The sequence below is a fragment of the Heterodontus francisci genome, chromosome 1, assembly GCF_036365525.1.
Source record: "Heterodontus francisci isolate sHetFra1 chromosome 1, sHetFra1.hap1, whole genome shotgun sequence".
In the NCBI taxonomy this organism is placed as follows: Eukaryota; Metazoa; Chordata; class Chondrichthyes; order Heterodontiformes; family Heterodontidae; genus Heterodontus; species Heterodontus francisci.
The window spans coordinates 48,543,634-48,564,137 of record NC_090371.1 but is presented as its reverse complement, the minus strand read 5'-3'; the positions used below and the strand labels follow the sequence as shown (position 1 = coordinate 48,564,137).

Genomic DNA, 20,504 nt, shown 5'->3' with positions numbered 1-20,504 from the left:
AGATTTTGGCCCATGGACCATATGTTGGACAACCCCGTTCTACACATTCAGCTCAATGCCAAAATTCTGAACTTCTCTGCAGCTTAATTTAATTCACCGTTGATCAACTGCAGCCAGATATCTTGACCTTCGATGCCACTTAGCATTAGTTACTGCATGCATTTTTTTGTAGATACATTCTTAGTTGCTCAGTTTGAAAAATAATTATTTTGTTACTCTTGACGATTACACTTGTTTTTAAAAAATGGGTCACAGTCTCAGGGAGAGGAGAATGTGGGCAGTGGGGAGGGAGTTGGCCAAACTATTGCCATCTGTTTCTCAAAGTCTCACTGGCTCCACTGTGCTGTCTAGTGTCTCTGGGTTTTTCATGGTCTTGTCTGATAAGGACAGTTGGCACCCAGAAGTCGACAAGTCTAGGGTGAAAAGGTCACAGAGTGCTGAACTGCTTTTGTAAGTGAGCAGCAGAAATGCTTAGTGCCTCTGAGGAGCAGACATTCAGCTGCCGGAAGAAATAATGGACCATCTGGCTGTTAATGTAAAAACACTTTCAGCTATATTTCAGTAAGGGAGGCACTGAAGGTTCACAAAACATTGAAAGAATATTGGATTACTGCTTTTGTTTCGAATGAAACAGCAGTTGTGCAGCTTCAGGACCAAGGACCTAGTGTGGTCTGCCCCAGGCTCATACTGTTAGAAGACAGCTCTCTTCTGCTTATTTAAAAAAACAATTAATAATACTTTCTGTAGTTTTTTAGGAGTTCAATCACGTTCCATGTTCTTTAAAACAAAATATACATCAATATATTGTGAACACTGGAATTCTAAGTTTAAAAAGGTAAAGTGCTGGTTACATATAACAGGTCAATTAGAATAGGGGAAAGATGCATTCAGAGCTGTTCCGATGAATGATTAACTCCAAACTTTACTTTCCAATCGCTCTGCTCTGCATTTTCAATATTATTTATATATTTTGGGAAGATTTAAAGCAATAGCGTTCTGCATTCAGCCTGCCTCCCCATGACATTATCTTGATCTCTGACAAATGATAACAAGTAATACTAATAGGAGATAGGGCAGACCAATCATACAGGACTGACAGGAGGTAAAATTTCCCCCACTGATAATTTTAGCAAAAGGGTAGGTATTACTACTCTTCCTGCTTTGTACTCAGACAGAATTTCTCTCTAATATTCTGGAGAATTGCCTAATAAGGTAGCACAATTGGTATCAAAAGGTTTTGGTGTTGGGGAGCAGAGGTGGGGTGTGGTGTGGTGAGGTGTGGGCAGCAGCTGTAGACTCATGTCCCATCGTGCTATAGTGCAGAATGCTGTAACATTTCCGAGACTGGGCCTGTGCAAGGGATGACATGAGATTGTGGCTCTAGGTGAAACATTAGTGAATAACATTTGTTTAAGTGGAAAACACCCCTCGTCACTCTTGAAGATATTGGGAGAAATATTTCTGGCCCATTTACACACATGCAAACTAATGCCAGGTGTAATCTGTCTTTCGCTGAAATGCTATTGCGTCATTTGCAAACATCGCTGTGAGGAAGATGGATGCCAACCTCTTGCCCTTGTGAACATGGCATCAACCTTTCAACATGGAATAATTTTTTTGAAAATGCTGTAAACACATGTTCATCAACATAAAAGACAGCTTAATGATTTTAGTACAGACCCTTCATTAAAACTGTCTAAGTATCTCCCCAAATTACAATCTATATTTTTTCTAAGTCTGACAAAATTTGCAAGTTTTATTTCAGATTTTTAGCTTCATTCTTTTACTGTTTTGTATACTAAATAGGCTCTGTCTTCATGATAAAGAGTTGGGGAATCCTATCATAAACGATAGGTACTTTTCAATTGTGAAATTATTTCAATGAATGACTGAAGCTTATCTTTCCACAACAGTGTTATGTCAGGAACCTACTGGATCTAATACTTACAACTAATGGAATTGTACTAGAGTGACGTCACAGAGCACAACCTATGACCCTACGAACTATGCCTCAATGCCTTAACTGTCCCATGAATGCTTTTGCTGCACTAAAACTACTGCCCAGGAAACAATACCACACCATCAAGGTTACTGGTCTTTGAACAACAGCACGGCACTCGGTTTATCAGTAGGCAATAAGATGATCTTATTATAAAGCAAGGGTAACTACAGTTTATTCAGTGAGAAAAATCCGCAAGAAAACAGTCTCTCCATGGCCTCAGTGTCATTATATATTGTTAACATGATGTACTTTGAGAGAAAATTCCACATCACTCGTATGTTCAGGAAGTATATGGAAACATTAAGATGCTTTTACAATGCTTATTTTTACTGTTTTCTTTAGTAAGGTACCAGTAATTTTCACTCTCAGTGGCCATTGCATGAGTGGGGTCAAAGTGCACAGGAAACCATCCGGCCCTCTGTACACAGCACGAGGCTGGGAGATTTTAACTACCTGGCCTCGTCTGCATGGGCCCAGTGTGTCCTGCCTAAACCTGATGGGCAGGTAGGATTAATATTGGGGCTGATGTATCACTCTCCCCCATTACTTTATGCAGTTGAATGATGGTTCTGTTGGGATCTGCCGCATAACACAAAGACCAAATTACTGTAGCAGCGGAAATAGGAGGGGAGGTGGCTTCCCACATTTACTTTCCTGAAAATAACCTCCATTAATCTAATAGCACACGTGCAGACTTACGATCTACGATTCTGTCCTGAGGACAGGACTTTATACACAGAGGGGACTTGTCAGGTGCGTCACCTGGAACCTTGCACAGACATCCTACTGGAAAGTGACAGATATTTAAATTTATTGGCTGCCTGGTTTTCTTTGCCTGGCCTATTGTGAGGCGGGCCGTTGCGTTGGAGAAGTTCCAGGCCTCTCCATTTAAATTCAAAACTTAGGTTCAATTTTAATAGCTGGATCGGCTGCCTGTTTTGAACCTTGCTGACCTGCCTGATTCTCTTTTCCTGACTAAAATGCAATGTGTGTGGAGGGGAACACTTCCCGTGGGAAAGTTCACAGGATGGATTTATCGGTCACTGTATTTCAGACAACCCCCATGCCTCATACGGCTTTATAAGGTTGGTGGTGGGATTCCACAGGAAGGGCCCGTTGCCATGGTAACACACCAGCTTGGTTCAGCATTTATAGCTGTGTTTCACCTGTCAAAAAGGTCACCAGCCACTACTGAGAATGCAGTTGATAAAGGGTAATAATAGTTAATCGTCTGGCTTCCTACCCCCATTCTGTGAAGCTGCTGCTGTGCGATTGGATCAGAGGCTAGAATTTGGTAAACTTTGCGACATTCTCTAGCTAGACATCAAAAAGCCTGTGACAGATATTGCAGATAAAAGGCCATTTTAAGCTGAATGCAATGGGTATTCATGGTAATACCTGGAAATGGATTAAGAAATTGGCTAAAGGGTAGGAAGGTGAGTTAGGTGTTGTAGGAATGATGCTGCGAATGGGGGTGGGGGAGGAAAGAAGGGAATTCTGAGATTGTCAGTATTGGCACCCCTACTGTTCCTAATTTATAATAATGACTTGCATTCATATGCTTAATGCAAACTGGTCAAATTCCCAGGTGATGCCAATTTCTTTGGGGGAAGAAAGGAGAATTGCTGAACCTAATGAGACACGCCACAATTTATGAAAAAAGTTAGATGAAACATGCAAATAAGTAGACCAGTGACAGATTTAAGCATAAAGTATTGTTCAAAAGGAAGAAAAAAAACAGATGTTATTTGTACTCCATGAACTGCTAAGGTTAAAGTTCAGAGATCTAGGTGTATTAGTAGATTTGGTGCTTGACATGTCCAGTCACTTTCCAGCAGAACTCAACAGACAACTGAATAGTAGAGTATAAACTGGAGAACATCATGCTAAAACCACAATGCTTTGGCTTGAATGTTATGTCCTGAGACAAAAGGGAGACATTCAAATGGTGAAGATGGTACAGAGAAAAACCACAAGAATGATTGCTACACCAGAGAACCAAGTTAAAAGCAGAGCTACAGATTTAGTGAACAAATACATTACGTTCTATTTTTATTGCATGGAATTCTTACTGATGTTTTGTGGAATGCATTCTGCAGTTCTGCCCCTTTTCCCATTAATGGTCATCAGCATCAGAACACTGAGGCCAACTATAGCAGCTGGCTGCAATCGGCTAAGTCAACAGTGACATGGCACATCCCTGGTCTATTGTGACTATAAAATGTAGCTGGTCTGATTAGTAAGTTTGTGGACGACACAAAGGTTGGTGGAGTTGCGGATAGTGATGAGGATTGTCAGAGGATACAGCAGGATATAGATCGGTTGGAGACTTGGGCGGAGAAATGGCAGATGGAGTTTAATCAGGATAAATGTGAGGTAATGCATTTTGGAAAATCTAATGCAGGTGGGAAGTATACAGTAAATGGCAGAACCCTTAGGAGTATTGACAGGCAGAGAGATCTGGGCGTACAGGTCCACAGGTCACTGAAAGTGGCAACGCAGGTGGATAAGGTAATCAAGAAGGCATACGGCATGCTTGCCTTCATCGGTCGGGGCATAGAGTATAAAAATTGGCAAGTCATGCTGCAGCTGTACAGAACTTTAGTTAGGCCACACTTAGAATAGTGTGTGCAATTCTGGTCGCCACACTACCAGAAGGACGTGGAGGCTTTGGCGAGGGTACAGAAGAGGTTTACCAGGATGTTGCCTGGTCTGGAGGGCATTAGCTATGAGGAGAGGTTGGATAAACTCGGATTGTTTTCACTGGAACGATGGAGGTGGAGGGGTGACATGATAGAGGTTTACAAAGTTATGAGCGGCATGGACAGAGTGGATAGTCAGAAGCTTTTTCCCAGGGTGGAAGAGTCAGTTACTAGAGGACATAGGTTTAAGGTGAGAGGGGCAAAGTTTAGAGGGGATGTGCAAGGCAAGTTCTTTACACAGAGGGTGGTCAGTGCCTGGAACCTGCTGCCGGCAGAGGTGGTGGAAGCAGGTACGATAATGACGTTTAAGAGGCATCTTGACAAATACATGAATAGGATGGGAATAGAGGGATACGGTCCCCGGAAGTGCAGAAAGTTTTAGCTTAGGCAGGCATCAAGATCGGGACAGGCTTGGAGGGCCAAATGGCCTGTTCCTGTGCTGTACTGTTCTTTGTATATTGTAAATATTAACTCTCCCCGATTAATGGATAAACAGCAAGGGTTCGATTCCTATTTCCCCTTTGTACCTACCAATTCTCCATTTTAACACCACTGGTTTCATCAGTGGATGAGACTCCTGCCAGAATCCAGCAGGATACTCGTTAATAAATACAAACATAGGTCCGTACATCACATACATGGGACCCCGCTGGCATTTCAACCTGCATTTGAGCATGGTGTCCACCATGGCTGCCCAATTGGATAAATCTGTCAGTAAGCCAACGTGATCCTTTAAGGTAAGTTTGAATACTTACAGTAGTGGGACCATGTAGAGCAGGAGCAAAGAATATCTGGGCCTTTGCTGCCCATTACCACACCAAAATCCGAGCCATTATATAAATGGTACTGTGAGGTTTTTGATGATTGTAACTTTAGCACCAATGGCTTTGTTAGTGTGTATTTTCAGCAAACCTTTAAATTAAAAAAAATAAATGACAGGATGGTAATTTTGAACATGTATTTTTTTTGGACATTAAAAAACATACATTTAAAAATAAAAATTAACAAAACTAAAAATAGTGCAAAACCCAAATTTTAAAAAACCAAAACAATACATATTTGTATACTGAGGTATTAATTCATGTTATGTTGTTTAACATTGGAAAAGCAAAATTAAACCTGGAAATTGATACAATTACTCTGCTTAAAAGGGAACACAGCCAAAAAAAAAATACATTTTTTCAATCAATTTATCTGTTTCCACACATTAGTGGTCACAATACTATTAACATGAACATTTCAGGCTGGCAGATACTATTGTAGCAGATTTGCATGCAAGATCCAGAACTAATGAATTGGGTGAAACTGTTGCATACCACAGAAAGCTCAGCAGCAGTGAAGGATCCTTAACCATTCAGCTGTAATTTGCAGTGGTGATTCATTTTACTATTTATGCGCGAAGACAGTCTCCATGCCCACTTGCAATGCCATCCTATTTTACTTCTTATATAAACCTATCATAATTCAGAGTAAAATAACCACAATATTCTCAAAATCCAGACATCCTTAGCCTACGATCGCTCTCTTTTGTCAAGTTCAAAACCCAGACTGGAGGTGTACAGCCAAAAAGCAGAAAGTGGGACCATGGCATGAATTCTGATGCTTGATAGTCTGTTGCTGATCAAAGATTTAAAAACTTAACACCTATTGCCTCCCCACATACAAGTAAGTGAAAAGAAACTAGTATTGAAAAATAAGGACATTTGATGCTTGGTTTATATTTATAGACTTTCTAGACAACCCACCCAACAAAACCCAGGACAAGTCTCAACCCTACTTTCATCACAACTCCTCATTATTGTTCCAGTAGGTAAGGTACCATTACTGATTTACATTGGTCCACCGAATAGGTCAGCTGAGATATCTAATTGCCCGCCTCTAAGACTTCTCCTGAATCCAATCACCAATAGTTCAAAAAAAAAGTCACGCACACAAGCTTAACAGGGGTGTAAGATAATTTCCCTTCACACATAGCTAGTCTCCATGGAGAAAGATTGCTACAGTGAGCACACCTGCAGTATTTTCACAATTTGTCAAATGGCTGGAATCAGGAAGACGACCCAGAACTTAATTAGTATTAGAAACACCATGACAAAATAAGCATTACCTGTTTCAAGAATACTAGGCATAAAGTCTGATGACATGACTGCAACCAAATATGATCAACTCAATTTTTTTTCCTATACTGCCATGAAAAAAACTTCATCCTGAAATTTAACATCAAATCCTAATTTCCACATGAAGGAAACAGAAACCAAACTGTGCCAAATTTCAAGTATGTGCTCCTCTTTAAACTATCTGTGCATATATGCCTCCTGAGGAGCTTCAAGTCAATTCTAAAAGAAATAATTTTACATCATTGTCAACGTAGGAGGGAACATAAAAACTGGACTCGGCCCTTCAGCCCCTCAAGCCTGTTCCGCTATTCAATTAGATCATGGCTGATCTGTATCTTAACTCCGTTTACTTTCCTGGTTCTGTAGCCCTTAATACTTTGTCAAGAAAAGTCTTATCAATCTCAGTTTTAAACTTGACAATGTCTTTTAAAAGATGTTCATATATGCTCATGCAGCACTCAGAAAACTGAGGCTATTAAATTGGTTACATAACCAACATGTCACAGTGAGTCCCATTTCCCCAGATTCCACTCAAGCTGCCTTTATACTAGCACCGTTTTGGGTTGAATTCTAGAAGAGCAATGTTTGTATGCTGGTTCCCAGCTTTCACATTTCTAAATCTGGCTCCTTCATCCTGTCAGCAGAATTGTAGACCCAGTTTCTTGTGGGTCTTCTAGGTTCCAACCTAACAAGAGGGTTAGTATAACAGCAGCAATGGTCATCAAGATAGTCCCCTTAGCTTAGAAAGACCACCTCTAAACACAAGTCAATGCCAAGTAATACTGATAAATACCACTGTGCCAAGAACATGCAAATGAGCTGATTTAATTTGTTGGCACATGATTGAAGCTCTTGCAGTAGTCAATGGGGATGGGGGTGACAGAAGTGACAGAGGTAGTCAAAATGTCTATGTCTCATTGAGACCTCTGATCTCAATTTGGTTACCTCTGTAACATTTTTAGAATCGTTTTTCAGTAATTCTTGACTCATCTGCACTCCTCCTCAGGATTGACTCTGTCTAGGCTGCCTTACTCTAATCCACTCAACTCTATCAATTATAGAACTGACTGGCACAAGGTAAGCAAACACAAAAATGCAAACCCAAATGTTGTTTTCAATGGATATATGCACATCATGCATGTAAGTACAATCATGTGTCATTCTATAAACTGTGGAAGTGGGAGGGACCTTGTTGAATACAATGCTTCCTCATCTAGGTCATTCAAAATCATTAGCCTTACTCCAAATATATTGCAAAGCTCTCTCAGTTGCCAATACTTGCTTGTACTCATGTCAAATACAGAATACAGAGATAGTTCACTGCACAACTGATCCCCGACCCAAGTGTACTAACTACTTGCTAATGCTCCTCTGCTACATTTCGGAGCCAGGGACAGGACATAGGACAGAAGGGATATAACCCAAATTCAGAATATCCTTTTGCATCAAGGCACAGAAGCTACATTAGAGTCATAGAGTTATACAGCACAGAAGCAGGCCCTTCGGCCCACTGTGCCCGTGCCGGCCATCAAGCACCTATCTATTCTAATTTGATTCAACAAATTCGTCAATGCAGAGGAAACAAACATCTCTCTACCAAAAGGAAAACAGGCAAACTGTGGTGATCAAACCAGGAGATGCTTAAACAAGACACTGCTCCTAAGAAATCATGGGTAAAACTGTAGTGCATCAATTAAGTTACATGCGTCATTGGTAGAAAGTGGAGGGGGGGGGGGGTGGGAAAAGAAAGAGTTATAAGGAATTATAAAATGTTCTGATTCACTTTAAAAAAATAAAAATACAATAAATCTGTCAAATATAGCTAACTAACTACATAAAACACTGATGCAGCAATGTGAAGGCTCTTAGATGTTGGATTATGAAGGATAAACACTAAAAATATTATTAATCTCGCATATAACTAATTATTAATGGAGCTCTCCCCAGTAACTATATTTGTATATATAAATTAAATCACAAAGCACTGCCTAGCTTGTTGGGCTGTTATGCTTTCATTTTATTTTCTGTTCCATTAGGAAAATCATAAAAACATAGATATAATTTGCTGAACATGGAATCTTGAAGCGTCTTTCTTTCATAACACATACCTACACACCCATCTACAAAAACATTTGCAGATATTAAACGATAACTGAAAATAGAACACTTCTTTGAGAGTATTTTTAAATTTGTAAATTATTTTGTTGGTGTCCATTAGGGTTCACTAATCCCCAGCCAAGATAAGGAGATCACTATCTGATTATCTGTCTAGCCAAGTGGTACATATGCACATGACAACAGTGTATTAGTTCACCAGTGAGCCTGGGTGGGCCATGGTGCCTCCACCATTTATTTGCAGAGAAACTCTGAACTCAATAATTCTTAACAGGTTCTCTATATTGGTCCAATTTGACTATTGTATATTTGGCAAATAGAGTCTTGTAGAAAATTTTTTGTGGCTTTTAGGATTTATTCTCCTTTTTTCACTTCTCTTCTCTTGAAGGCACTAACTCGTGCTGTGGCAATATTCCACAGGTGACAACTGTCTTCTGTTGCTTCATCTATGCTTCATCACCTTAAACGTTTCCAGGCTGTCAACCATGGCCGAGCTCAATTATGTTCTCAACAGACATCCACACATTCCAACACAGGAAGGAAATGAGACCATGGCTGATTTTGCTCCTTCTTGAGCCTAAAACTATTGAGGCTAATTGAAGGACTCCCATAACCCCCCACCCCCCCCCCCAACTGAGATAAGCCAGCTCAGCACAGCCCAGAAGTTGAACTGGGGTCTTCCTGGTCTCTATGGATCAGTACCACGTCACATGTGCATTTATACCAGCTGTGCTTTTTGTTAACAGGAGGGCACCCATAAAGAAGGTATCCATCAATTTACTTATTAAATAGAAAGAGGAAACTGCTTCTTTGTTAGGGCGGCACAGTGGCGCAGTGGTTAGCACCGCAGCCTCACAGCTCCAGCGACCCGGGTTCAATTCTGGGTACTGCCTGTGTGGAGTTTGCAAGTTCCCCCTGTGTCTGCGTGGGTTTCCTCCGGGTGCTCCGGTTTCCTCCCACATGCCAAAGACTTGCAGGTTGATAGGTAAATTGGCCATTAGCAATTGCCCCTAGTATAGGTAGGTGGTAAGGAAATATAGGGACAGGTGGGGATGTGGTAGGAATATGGAATTAGTGTAGGATTAGTATAAATGGGTGGTTGATGGTCGGCACAGACTCGGTGGGCCGAAGAGCCTGTTTCAGTGCTGTATCTCTAAACTAAACTATATACTTTCTGCTATATATGATAAAGTAACAAATCAGAGCTCATCCATCCATTTGTTGCAGTGTTTCTTTGATTCCCTATAATAGGCTCTTCTTATGGTCTCAGAGAAAATGTACTTTCATTTACTGTGAGGTTACGTGTTGAAAGGTCTAACCATTAACTTTAACCTTCCCTTCTCCTCCTGGCTGATTGCTCTACACTTCCAGCATTCATTGTATTTATATACAAAAATAAAATAGTCCTTTCATTATACCAGCACTCTGCGTGGAAACTTTTGTTTGTATTATGGAACTGTTTGACAATACCAACAATCATTTGAAATGAAATTCCAGACACCTCAAGGCCTTAACTTTAAATATCATAGAATGATACGACACATTGAGGCTTTTTGGCCCATCGTACCCATGCTGGGTCTTTGAAAGAGCTATCCAATTAGTCTCACTCCCCATAGCCCTGCAATTTTTATTTTCCCTTCAAGCATTTATCCATTTCCCTTTTGAAAGTTGTGAAGGAGCAAAGATTGATGAAAAGAACACAGTGGATGTTATCTATATGGATTTTAAGAAAGCATTTGATAAAATAAAAGGTTGATTAATTAAACTGAGGGTCATGGAATAGGAGGGTCAGTGTCCAATTGGATAAAAAATTGGCTTAAGGACAGAAAAGAGCGAGTCATGGTAAATGTTCTTTTTTCAGACTGGAGGATGGTAGACAGTAGTGTTCCCCAAGGGTCAGTGCTGGGACCTTAGCAAAAAAATGCTATATATAAATGACTTGGATCTTGGAATACACAGTAGGATTTCAGAATTTGCCAATGATAAACTTGGAGCAGTGGCAAACAGTGAGAATGATACAAAGTGCTTGCAACAGGCCATAGACTAGTAGAATGGGCAGAGAAGTGGCAGATGGAATTTAATACGGACAAGTGTGGGGTGATGCATTTTGGCAGAAGGAATAGGGAGAAGCAATATACAGTTAATGGCACAGTTCTAAAGGGTGTGCAGAGACAGGGGGACCTGGGCATGTGCATTGATTTTTGAAGGTGGCAGCACATACTGAGAGAGTGGTTAGTAAAGCATAGGGGATCTTGGGCTTCATTAATAGAGGCATTGCGTACAAAAGCAGGGAAGTTATGCTGAACCTTTATAAAGCTCTGGTTAGGCCCAGAGAATACTGCATCCAGTTCTGGTCAACAAACCTGAAGAAGGATGTGAGGGTCCTTGATAGGATGCACAGGAGATTTACCAGAATGATTCCAGGATTGGAATTTAAGTTACAAGGTCAGGTTGGAAAACCTGGGATTGTTCTTTCTGGAGCAAAGGGGATTGAGGAGAGATTTGACAGACATGTACAAGATTGTGAAAGGTTTAGATAAGTTAGACAAGGAAAAGCTGTTCCCATTAACTGATGGTACAGGACTAGGGGACACAGATTGAAGGTTTTGGGCAAGAGATGTAGGGGGAATGTGAGGAAGAACCTTTTTACACAGCGAGCGGTAATGACCTGGAACTCACTGCCCATGAAGGTGGTGGAAGCGGATACAATGATTTTAAAAGGAAATTGGATGGGCACTTGAAGGAAATAAACTTGCAGGGCTATGAGGATTGAGCGGGTGAGTGGGACTGACTGCATTGTTCCGTGGAGAGCTGGCACAGACGCGATTGGCCGAATGGCATATGACTCTATGGTAAGTCACATTACAGGAGCAGCTTTTCTCTTTTGCTGGGCGTGTCTTTGCTACAAAACAAAAGTTAGGTGATATACATTACACATCGAAATGTGTCTGGATCCATTTTAAGTTACTGCTCGGCTGTCTGGTTCCAAAGTCAATCGCATCATCATGTCATGTGTTTATCATGAAAAGATCTTCTCACACAAAAAAAATTTGGAAATTTGATTTAGAGCAAAATGGTCTTTTACATATTCTGAATACTGTGGGGTCAGTTTTGACTTTTGGGCACCTGCCTGACAATTTCCTGTACCTATGGCGAAGAGGCATGATTCTGAGGCCCCAGCCTAATTTGCATCAAGCAGGAGAGTTACAGAGCGCCAAATGGCCGTTCTGCTGCAGCTTGGCAGATTAAGGTTGGCCAATATCAGGATAACCCAGACGACTGCAAGATATGTGTGGGGGAGGGGGCAGTCCTTTAGAATACTGCAGCCCCTTTGGGCCTCACAAAATTATTTCAAACTTAACTTTTGTTGGGCTTCTTCAGATTTATCACCTTGGACCTGATGATCGCAGCTTGCACAGCGCACGATCCAATCGTTTTCAACTTAAAATGGCACAAGTCAGGAGTGTGAATATGAGAGTACTCTCCACTTGCCCTGATGAGTGCAACTCAGATGCAAGAATCCTGGTACCATCTAGGACAAAGCAGCCCACTTGATCGGCACTCCAAACACTCCCTCCACTACCAGCACCAGAGTAGCAGCAGTGTGTACCATCTACATGAAGGCTCCTTCAACAGCACCTTCCAAGCCTGTGACCTTTGATGGTGGGGGAACACCAACACCTGCAACTTCCCAAGTCACAGACCTTTTTGACTTGGAACCATATTGCTGCTCCTTCACTTTTGCTGGGTCAAAATCCCAGAACTCCATCCCTAACAGCACTGTGGGTGTACCTACCTCACACAGACTGCAGCGGTTCAAGAAGGCAGCTCACCATCACCTTCTCAAAGGCAATTACGGAAAGGCAATAAATACTGCCTTTGCCAGCAATGCTTAAATACCATGAATTATTAATTAAAAAATAGAACAGGGTCTTACTATACCCATTTGCATATTAAAGAGGCCTTTCCCTGAAACAGGATAGGTGCTTTGGGTGACAAAGGTAGACCTCTCTGAAGATAGTGCTGACCCCATCATTGTTGTTAATAGGGTGGTACAGCTACCAACCCTGGGCTGCATTTACATTACCGCCCCAAATCGGCAGCGGACGTAAACAATGGCGGTCCGGCTGCATGGACTGCACGTCGTGGAACCGCTGCGATATTCAGCGTGGCGGCTCATTTAAATGGCCGGGCGTACCGCCCACCCTGATGACATGGAGGGGGTGGGCTGTCCATCCCTGGCAATGGCGTCAGCAGCCTTTGCGCAGGCTGACACCATTTTTAAAGGGCTTCGAGCCCTTCCATTCAATTTAAATTTTTAAAGGTAAATGCAATAAAAAAAATTAGATTCATTTAAATTGCCTCTCCCACCCCCAATAACCATAAAGTAAATTATTTGACCTCTCCCCTCCCCAAAACATTTCCCCTGCCACCTGACCATACCGCCCCCCCCAAAGTTCATAAACTTTCATCTTTACCCTTCCCACCAACGCCTACACAAATTAAATCACTCTGACACAGCTCCCCGCCACCTCCCGCACTGAAAAAAGTACCTGCTCCCCCTACCCCACCAGTGTTCCGTCTCCAATCCCTGGACAGGGATCCAAAGGCGTGGGAGTGGCAGCCATCAGCACCAATACCGCTCCAGGACGGACAGCGGGAGTGCAACGGTCATTAATTCAGCGGGGGCGGGGGGGGGGCACCATGAGGCTTTGCCACTGCTGGCAATATGGGGTGGGCCTCTCTGGGAGGCAGTTTCCGACCTCCCCCGCCATGACCCCCTGACATCGGGGGGTCTGTAAAATTCAGCACCTTGTGTTGAGGCTGTTACTACTCTGTTAATGGCATGTGAAAACAAGTTAAAAGCAACACCACCCCCTGCCCTCGACTTCAATATCCCACTGGCAACAGCTATGGAGTGCTCCCACTCCCTACAGCATGTCATTGTGTAAAGGATGGGAATTCCACACCTCCAACTAAAATCTTCTTGGGGTTTTGGGGGCTGTAATAGTTGTACTGCAACAATGCAAAGAGAAGCAAAGTGGCTCTTAAAGGCTGTTTTAGTGGTGCTCTACTCCTGCACACCATTATCAGAGAAATGGCTGCTGCCAAATATCCATTCTTTAGACTGTTAGATCTTGGACTTATCTGTACCAAAACCTGCTCATCACTGCCAGAGAAAAAACTGACCAGGCTTCAAAAGACTTAACCAACAGCAAGAATGCACTTTAATTCACTATCCAAGACAAATCTGGTATCCTGTCACTTTGTCAAAAGTCCAACATCCTACAAGGCCCTTAGCAACATCACAAGTCGTGGTGGTGGCTATAAATGTGTTAATCTACATACAATAGTTCACCAGAAGCCAAAGAATTACAGGCAGTAATCCCAAATCTATGGTCAGCTGATCTCTGAACACTTTGACTGAATTACTATCGTGTAGTTCACGACCAATCATTCTATACCTAGTTCCTAAGTGCTCCAACTATATGTTATGATACACACGGTGCAGTCAGTGGGCAGTTTTCTCCCTCCTTCCTGTCAGCTGGAGTCATAACAGAGAGCAATGACTGAGATGCTTCAAGCAATTGAATGATGTCAATGACAAAGAAATAATCAATCACTGTCAGATCCTTGAATGATAATCAAGATGATTACCATAAAACAGTGCAGTCAGCACATATTACACAAAATGATTCACTTAGCACTTATTGTGCGAGATAATTCATTTAACATTTATTACACAAGTCAACACAGAGTCTGCAGTGTGTTACGAGGCAGCAATATACTGTAGAGTTCAAAATCAAAAGCTGCAAAACTGAACTCTCAACATTTTATAGCATTAAAAAGAATGACAGACTGCATTTATATAGCACCTTGCCCAACCTCAGGACACCCCAAAGCTCATTACAGCCAATGAAGTACTTGTAAAGTGTAGTCACTGTTGTAATGTAGGAAAGGCGGCAGTCAATTTGTGAACAGCAAGCTCCCACAAACAGCAATAACATAATGAGCAGATAACCTGTTATTCATTGTTTCAACCCCAAGATATCCAACTGCTTTGAGCACACTCCAGACTGTGCATCACCTGACATAATAACTGGAGATAGAGATATTCCCCAACGTGTTACACTTCTGGTTTTGCTAGCAGAAGTATCATGAAGATGGCTCTTCTGCACACATAATGTGACTGAGCCAGAAATAATACTGGGAATTATTTTACCGGTTGGTGCAGGTAAACCATTTTGAGGAAAAAAAAAATCAATAATTGTATTAAATGAATTGTAGACTTGCATTCTAAATAGAATACTGTAAACTCATGGGATTATCCTCCCCGTAACAATATATCAGCAGGTAAGCCATGTTCTACTCTTATAGCTTTACATGCTGGATCTACCTTAGCCCACTTTAGTGTAAAAATCCAAGTCAAGTCTTCTGTAGTGTTTAGCCTTTAACAATCATAGCACTAGGACACTGTCAAGTGCTGGGAATTTTTCCTCCGGTACCCTGGCACCACCATCTCATACTGCAATCAAAATGCAACTTTGAAAGATTCAAAACCTGCACTTTCAGTCACTTAACCCAATGCATAGCTTCAGACTCTTCTGGAAGAAATTGTTTTGGAAGCTGTGTAAATTAAAATTTTTAGCTTTGTATAAAAAAAAATATGCGGGTGAAGTTCCAACATAAACTCGGTCTTTTATTTTTCGTTGCTTCCTTTCCTAGAACTTGAGCAATTAGAAAGAGTGTATAAAACAAAAAAAAGGGTCAACGTAAAACCAGCCCTGCATGAAGTAATTGATTTTCCAGCCTGGCATAGAACGTGCTTCCTATTGTCCTGCCAGGCCATTTGCTGAGTGTCACCTTCTGCCAGTTGCTTAGCAAGCCGGCTGTCACAATGGCAGAACAAATAAAGCACACAGAGCGCACACACATACACACACTCAACACAATACCAGGCTAGCTCCAGCCCTCCACAAACAACGGGTTGGTGTGCTGTCAATGGATCAACTTCAATCAAAAATACAGGAGGGAAAAGGGAGTCTTGGCACTCAAATGAAAGAATACGCCCCTAAAATGATTCTCTGCATGCTGGGACTTATCTTTCTGTTGCTTTTTTATCTAATACATTCCCCTTTTTTCCAGTAAAGAGTCTTTTTTAATTAAAAAAAGACAGCACCTTCCTATATTTTGTTCCTTCTTCTTCCTGTTTTCTCTTTTATCCCCCCTGTTTATTTTTTTCGTATTTTTTAAGCAGTCAGTTTCTGGATGGTTTTGTTGTAGTATTGCGTGATGGTAGGGGTCAGCGGGTTCCAGTTATTGGCGTGCAGCTCGATGACTTCAAGGAGGAGGGACCGCGTTAGCGCCGACTCCGAGGGGCCCAGCATCTTGTCGCGTGCTGCTGCCAGCAGCTCTGTCATCATCTCTGGCAGCTGTTCCTCCAGCAGCTTGCCTGTGCTCTGCAGCTGTCAAATGGGTCAAAGAGCACAGGTCAAAGTTTGCACTGTCAAGTCACTTGAAAGGACTATATGCAATGATTAAGACAAGTCAGAGATGGACATTAAAAATTCTTTCTAGGACGATTTTTTCCCCCCCTCTTGCTCTCTCCTATTTTATTCCTAACCTGAATGATGCCTCCTGTTATATGGTTTCAATACTTTACAAAGTACTGGCTGTAGGTATAGCATACAACTCTGATGGTTCACGTGACTAAATACGCTACTTGCTGAGGTACCAAGCAATACAGACCACAAGGGTCCTGGGTTAAAGGTCTGGCCTACACTGGTTGTCTCATTCCAGGTAAAGTAGTAGTCGGTGCAGTACACTGGACCTCAGCATGTCATGTACTGGTAGCTGAGAGAGAAATCAGCCACCGTTTCCCCTCCTGATTGCTATTCAGTCAACTCTGCATGTGTGAAGAAAAAAATCGGGAATTGCAGGTGAGGCACTTGGTGAATAAATAGTCTTTCACCATTTACTATCTGTTTGAGGTACTGAAGGGATGGTCAAAACCAAAGGCACAGAGGTAAAGCCCAATACAGGAGGGGAGGGTAAATATAAATTTGAGGACATGGCTTCATTGTACCAATCTACTTACAATTATAATGTATTATACAAAAAGCTGTTGCCACTGTTATTGATTGTGCAATTTTCTGTGTACATCAGCTTTAAGGGAGAGTAGGAGGCTATTTCTGTCAGCTTAGTTTTCCTCAAGACTCCCTGCATCATGCAAGATTGCCCAAGAGGATTGGACAGGAAAACCGTTTGCATGTTGCTACAACCATTTGCTAGTAGTTGCTCAAGTGCAGCCAGCAGTGATGGGCCTGATCTTTCCTCGTTCCCATTGCCTACATGTGGAGAAGCAGTTCACTCCGCTACATTCTGTTGGGGTTAAGAACTCCCCTTATGAAAGATCTTTGATGTGACGTCATGTCCCTTGCCTTTGTGTTGATGTAAATTGTAGCCAAAACACTAAGCACTGCCAATATCCACAACTTAGCCATGTCTTGACTGACACTTAGGGCTGGATTTTCCTCCGGGGGCGGGAAACAAAAGTCGGGATTGTTTCCGGGTCCTGAACCCACCCCAGGACGGGGGGTGGTGGGAGGGGGGGAAACAGTCACTCTTTGGAATTTTCAGAGGCGGCCCCTGAATTGGTATGGAGACAGGTTCCCTGTCCAATTAAGGGCGCTGGGCGGGCTCTTGAAGCTGGAGAACCAGAGGCTGTCCAGCTTGAGAGGAGCAGCAGCCTGCAATAGACGGTAAGTAACCGAGAGGGCGCTTCAACAAGGAGGCACCCTCTTACCAAATATTTTAGAAGTTTAAATAAAAAACAGATCAGCCAAGCCACACCACTGTGGGGTGTGGGGATTCCCTCTGCAGGTGACCTTTGGCTGCACCAGCACCCAGGCAGGCAGAAGGACCTCTAGGCCTGCCTGAACCACTGGCCTGCTGCTGGGTGCCTGCCTCCAGGCCTCCTGCCCGCTCCTCCCTGTCGGGTCGGGAAACTGGAGGCCGACTGGAAAATCCCAGATTTCCTTTAAGTGTGCTTAACAAGGTTCTGAATGAACCTAATTGGCCACCTGCCTCTTGGGGATGGGTAGCCAGGCTGGCCCCGAACCTTCCTTGGCAAAAATGGCTGGTGCCAGGAAGAGGGTCAGGAAACCGATATGCCAGCCAGCCGGCATTGGTATTTTTGGGCCCTACCCACATCCATTCCTGCCCTTGGTAGGGCCAGAAAACTCAGCCCTTAGACTCTGGCCTCAAGAGGGTAACATGATTGCCTGGCCAGATCAGGTAAATCTGGGCAAGGGTACGGAGGAAACACCTTTCCTTCATCATTTTATTGTGCTTTATACTGCACCAGTCTTTTTTTTTATTCATTCCTGGGATATGGGTGGCCCTGGCTAGGCTAGCATTTATTGCCCTTCCCAATTGCCCTTGAGAAGGTGGTGGTGGGCTGCATTCTTGAACCACTTCATGTGGGGTAGGTACACCCACAGTGCTGTTAGGAAGGGAGTTCCAGGATTTTGACCCAGTGACAATGAAGGAATAGCGATATAGTTCCAAGTCAGGATGGTGTGTGGCTTTGAGGGGAACTTGCAGGTGGTGGTGTTCCCATGCATTTGCTGCCATTGTCCTAGGTGGTAGAAGTCGTGGGTTTGGAAGGTGCTGTCTAAGGAGCCTTGGTGAGTTGCTGCAATGCATCTTGTAGGTGGTACACACTGCTGCCACTGTGCGTCTGTGGTGAAGGGAGTGGATGGGATGCCAATCAAGCGGGCTGCTTTGTCCTGGATGGTGTCGAGCATCTTGAGTGTTGTTGGAGCTGAACCCATCCAGGCACATGGAGAGTATTCCATCACACTCCTGACTGTACCTTGTAGATGGTGGACAGGCTTTGGGGAGTCAGGTGACTTACTCGCCGCAGGATTCCTAGCCTCTGACCTGCTCTCGTAGCCAAGGTAGTTATATGGCTACTCCAGTTCAGTTTCTAGTCAATGGTAGCCCCTAGGAAGTTGATAGTGGGGGATTCAGCAATTGAATGACAAGGGGAGATGGTTAGATTCTCTCTTGTTGGAGATGGTCATTGCCTGGCACTTGTGTGGCACGATTGTTACTTGCCACTTATCAGCCCAAGCCTGGATATTGGCCAGGTCTTGCTACATTTATACACAGACCGCTTCAGTATCTGAGGAGTCGCGAATGATGCTTAACATTGTGCAATCATCAGTGCACATCCCCACTTCTGACCTTATGATTGAAGGAAGGTCATTAATAAAGAAGCTCAAGATGGTTGGGCCCAGGACACTACCCTGAGGAACTCCTGCAGTGATGTCCTGGAGCTGAGATGATTGACCAACAACCACAAACATCTTCCTTTGCACTGGGTAGGCCTCCAACAGCAGAGACTTTCCCCCCTGATTCCCATTGACTCCAGTTTTGCCAGGACTCCTTGATGCCACATTCAGTCAAACTCTCACCTCACTTCTTGAGTTCAGCTCCTTTTGTCCACGTTTGAGCCAAGGCTGTAATGAGGTCAGGAACTGAGTGGCCCTGGCGGAACCCAAACTGAGCATCACTGAGCAGGTTAGTGTTAAGCAAGTGCTGCTTGATAGCACTGTCGACAACACCTTCCATCACTTTACTGATGATTGAGAGTAGACTGATGGGGCGGTAATTGGCCAGGTTGGGCTTGTCCTGCTTTTTGTGTACAGGACATACCTGGGCAATTTTCCACATTGCCAGGTAGATGCCAGTGTTGTAGCTGTACTGAAAAGCTTGTTTAGGGGCGCGGCAAGTTCTGGAGCACAAGTCTTCAGTACTATTGCTGGAATATTGTCAGGGCCCATAGCTTTTGCAGTAACCAATGCCTTCAGTCGTTTCTTGATGTCACGTGGAGTGAATCGAATTGGCTGAAGACTGGCACCTCTGATGCTAGGGATGTCAGGAGGAGGCCGAGATGGATCATCCACTCGGCACTTCTGGCTGAAGATTGTTGCAAATGCTTCAGCCTTATCTTTTGCACTGATGTGCTGGGCTCCCCTGTCGTTGAGGATGGGAATATTTGTGGAGCCACCTCCTCCAGTTAGTTGTTCAATTGTCCACCACCATTCACGACTGGATGTGGCAGGACTGCAGAGCTTAGATCTGATCCGTTGGTTATGGGATCGCTTAGCTCTGTTTATCGCATGCTGCTTCCGCTGTTTGGCATGCAAGTAGTCCTGTGTTGTAGCTTCACCAGGTTGACACCTCATTTTGAGGTATGCCTGGTGCTGCTCCTGGCATGGCCTCCTGTACTCTTCATTGAACCAGGGTTGGTCCCCCAGCTTGATGGTAATGGTAGAGTGGGGGATACGCCGGGCTATGAGGTTACAGATTGTGGTTGAGTATCGTTTCGCTGCTGCTAATGGACCACAGCACCTCATGGATGCCCAGTTTTGCATTTCTAGATCTGTTCAAAATCTATCCCATTTAGCACGGTGGTAGTGCCACACAACACGATGGACGGTATCCCCAATGTGAAGAAGGGACTTCCTCTCCACAAGGACTGTGTGATAGTCACTCCTA

The 20,504-nt window shown here is 43.3% G+C and overlaps 1 protein-coding gene across 4 annotated transcripts in view; it reads right to left on the bottom strand.

Annotated features, from left to right (window-relative positions):
* The window catches only part of ctif (CBP80/20-dependent translation initiation factor), a 395,289-nt gene that overhangs the window by 48,816 nt on the left and 325,969 nt on the right, over positions 1–20,504 (bottom strand). For 3 of the 4 annotated variants that reach the window (XM_068030259.1, XM_068030279.1, XM_068030270.1), the window contains one exon: positions 13,433–16,402. In XM_068030259.1, the coding sequence (XP_067886360.1) occupies positions 16,187–16,402 (216 nt within the window). In that variant the 3' untranslated portion in view covers positions 13,433–16,186. Of the gene's footprint in view, positions 1–5,459; positions 5,617–13,432; positions 16,403–20,504 lie in introns of those variants that run through there. The other variant, XR_010974913.1, reaches the window with a different exon arrangement.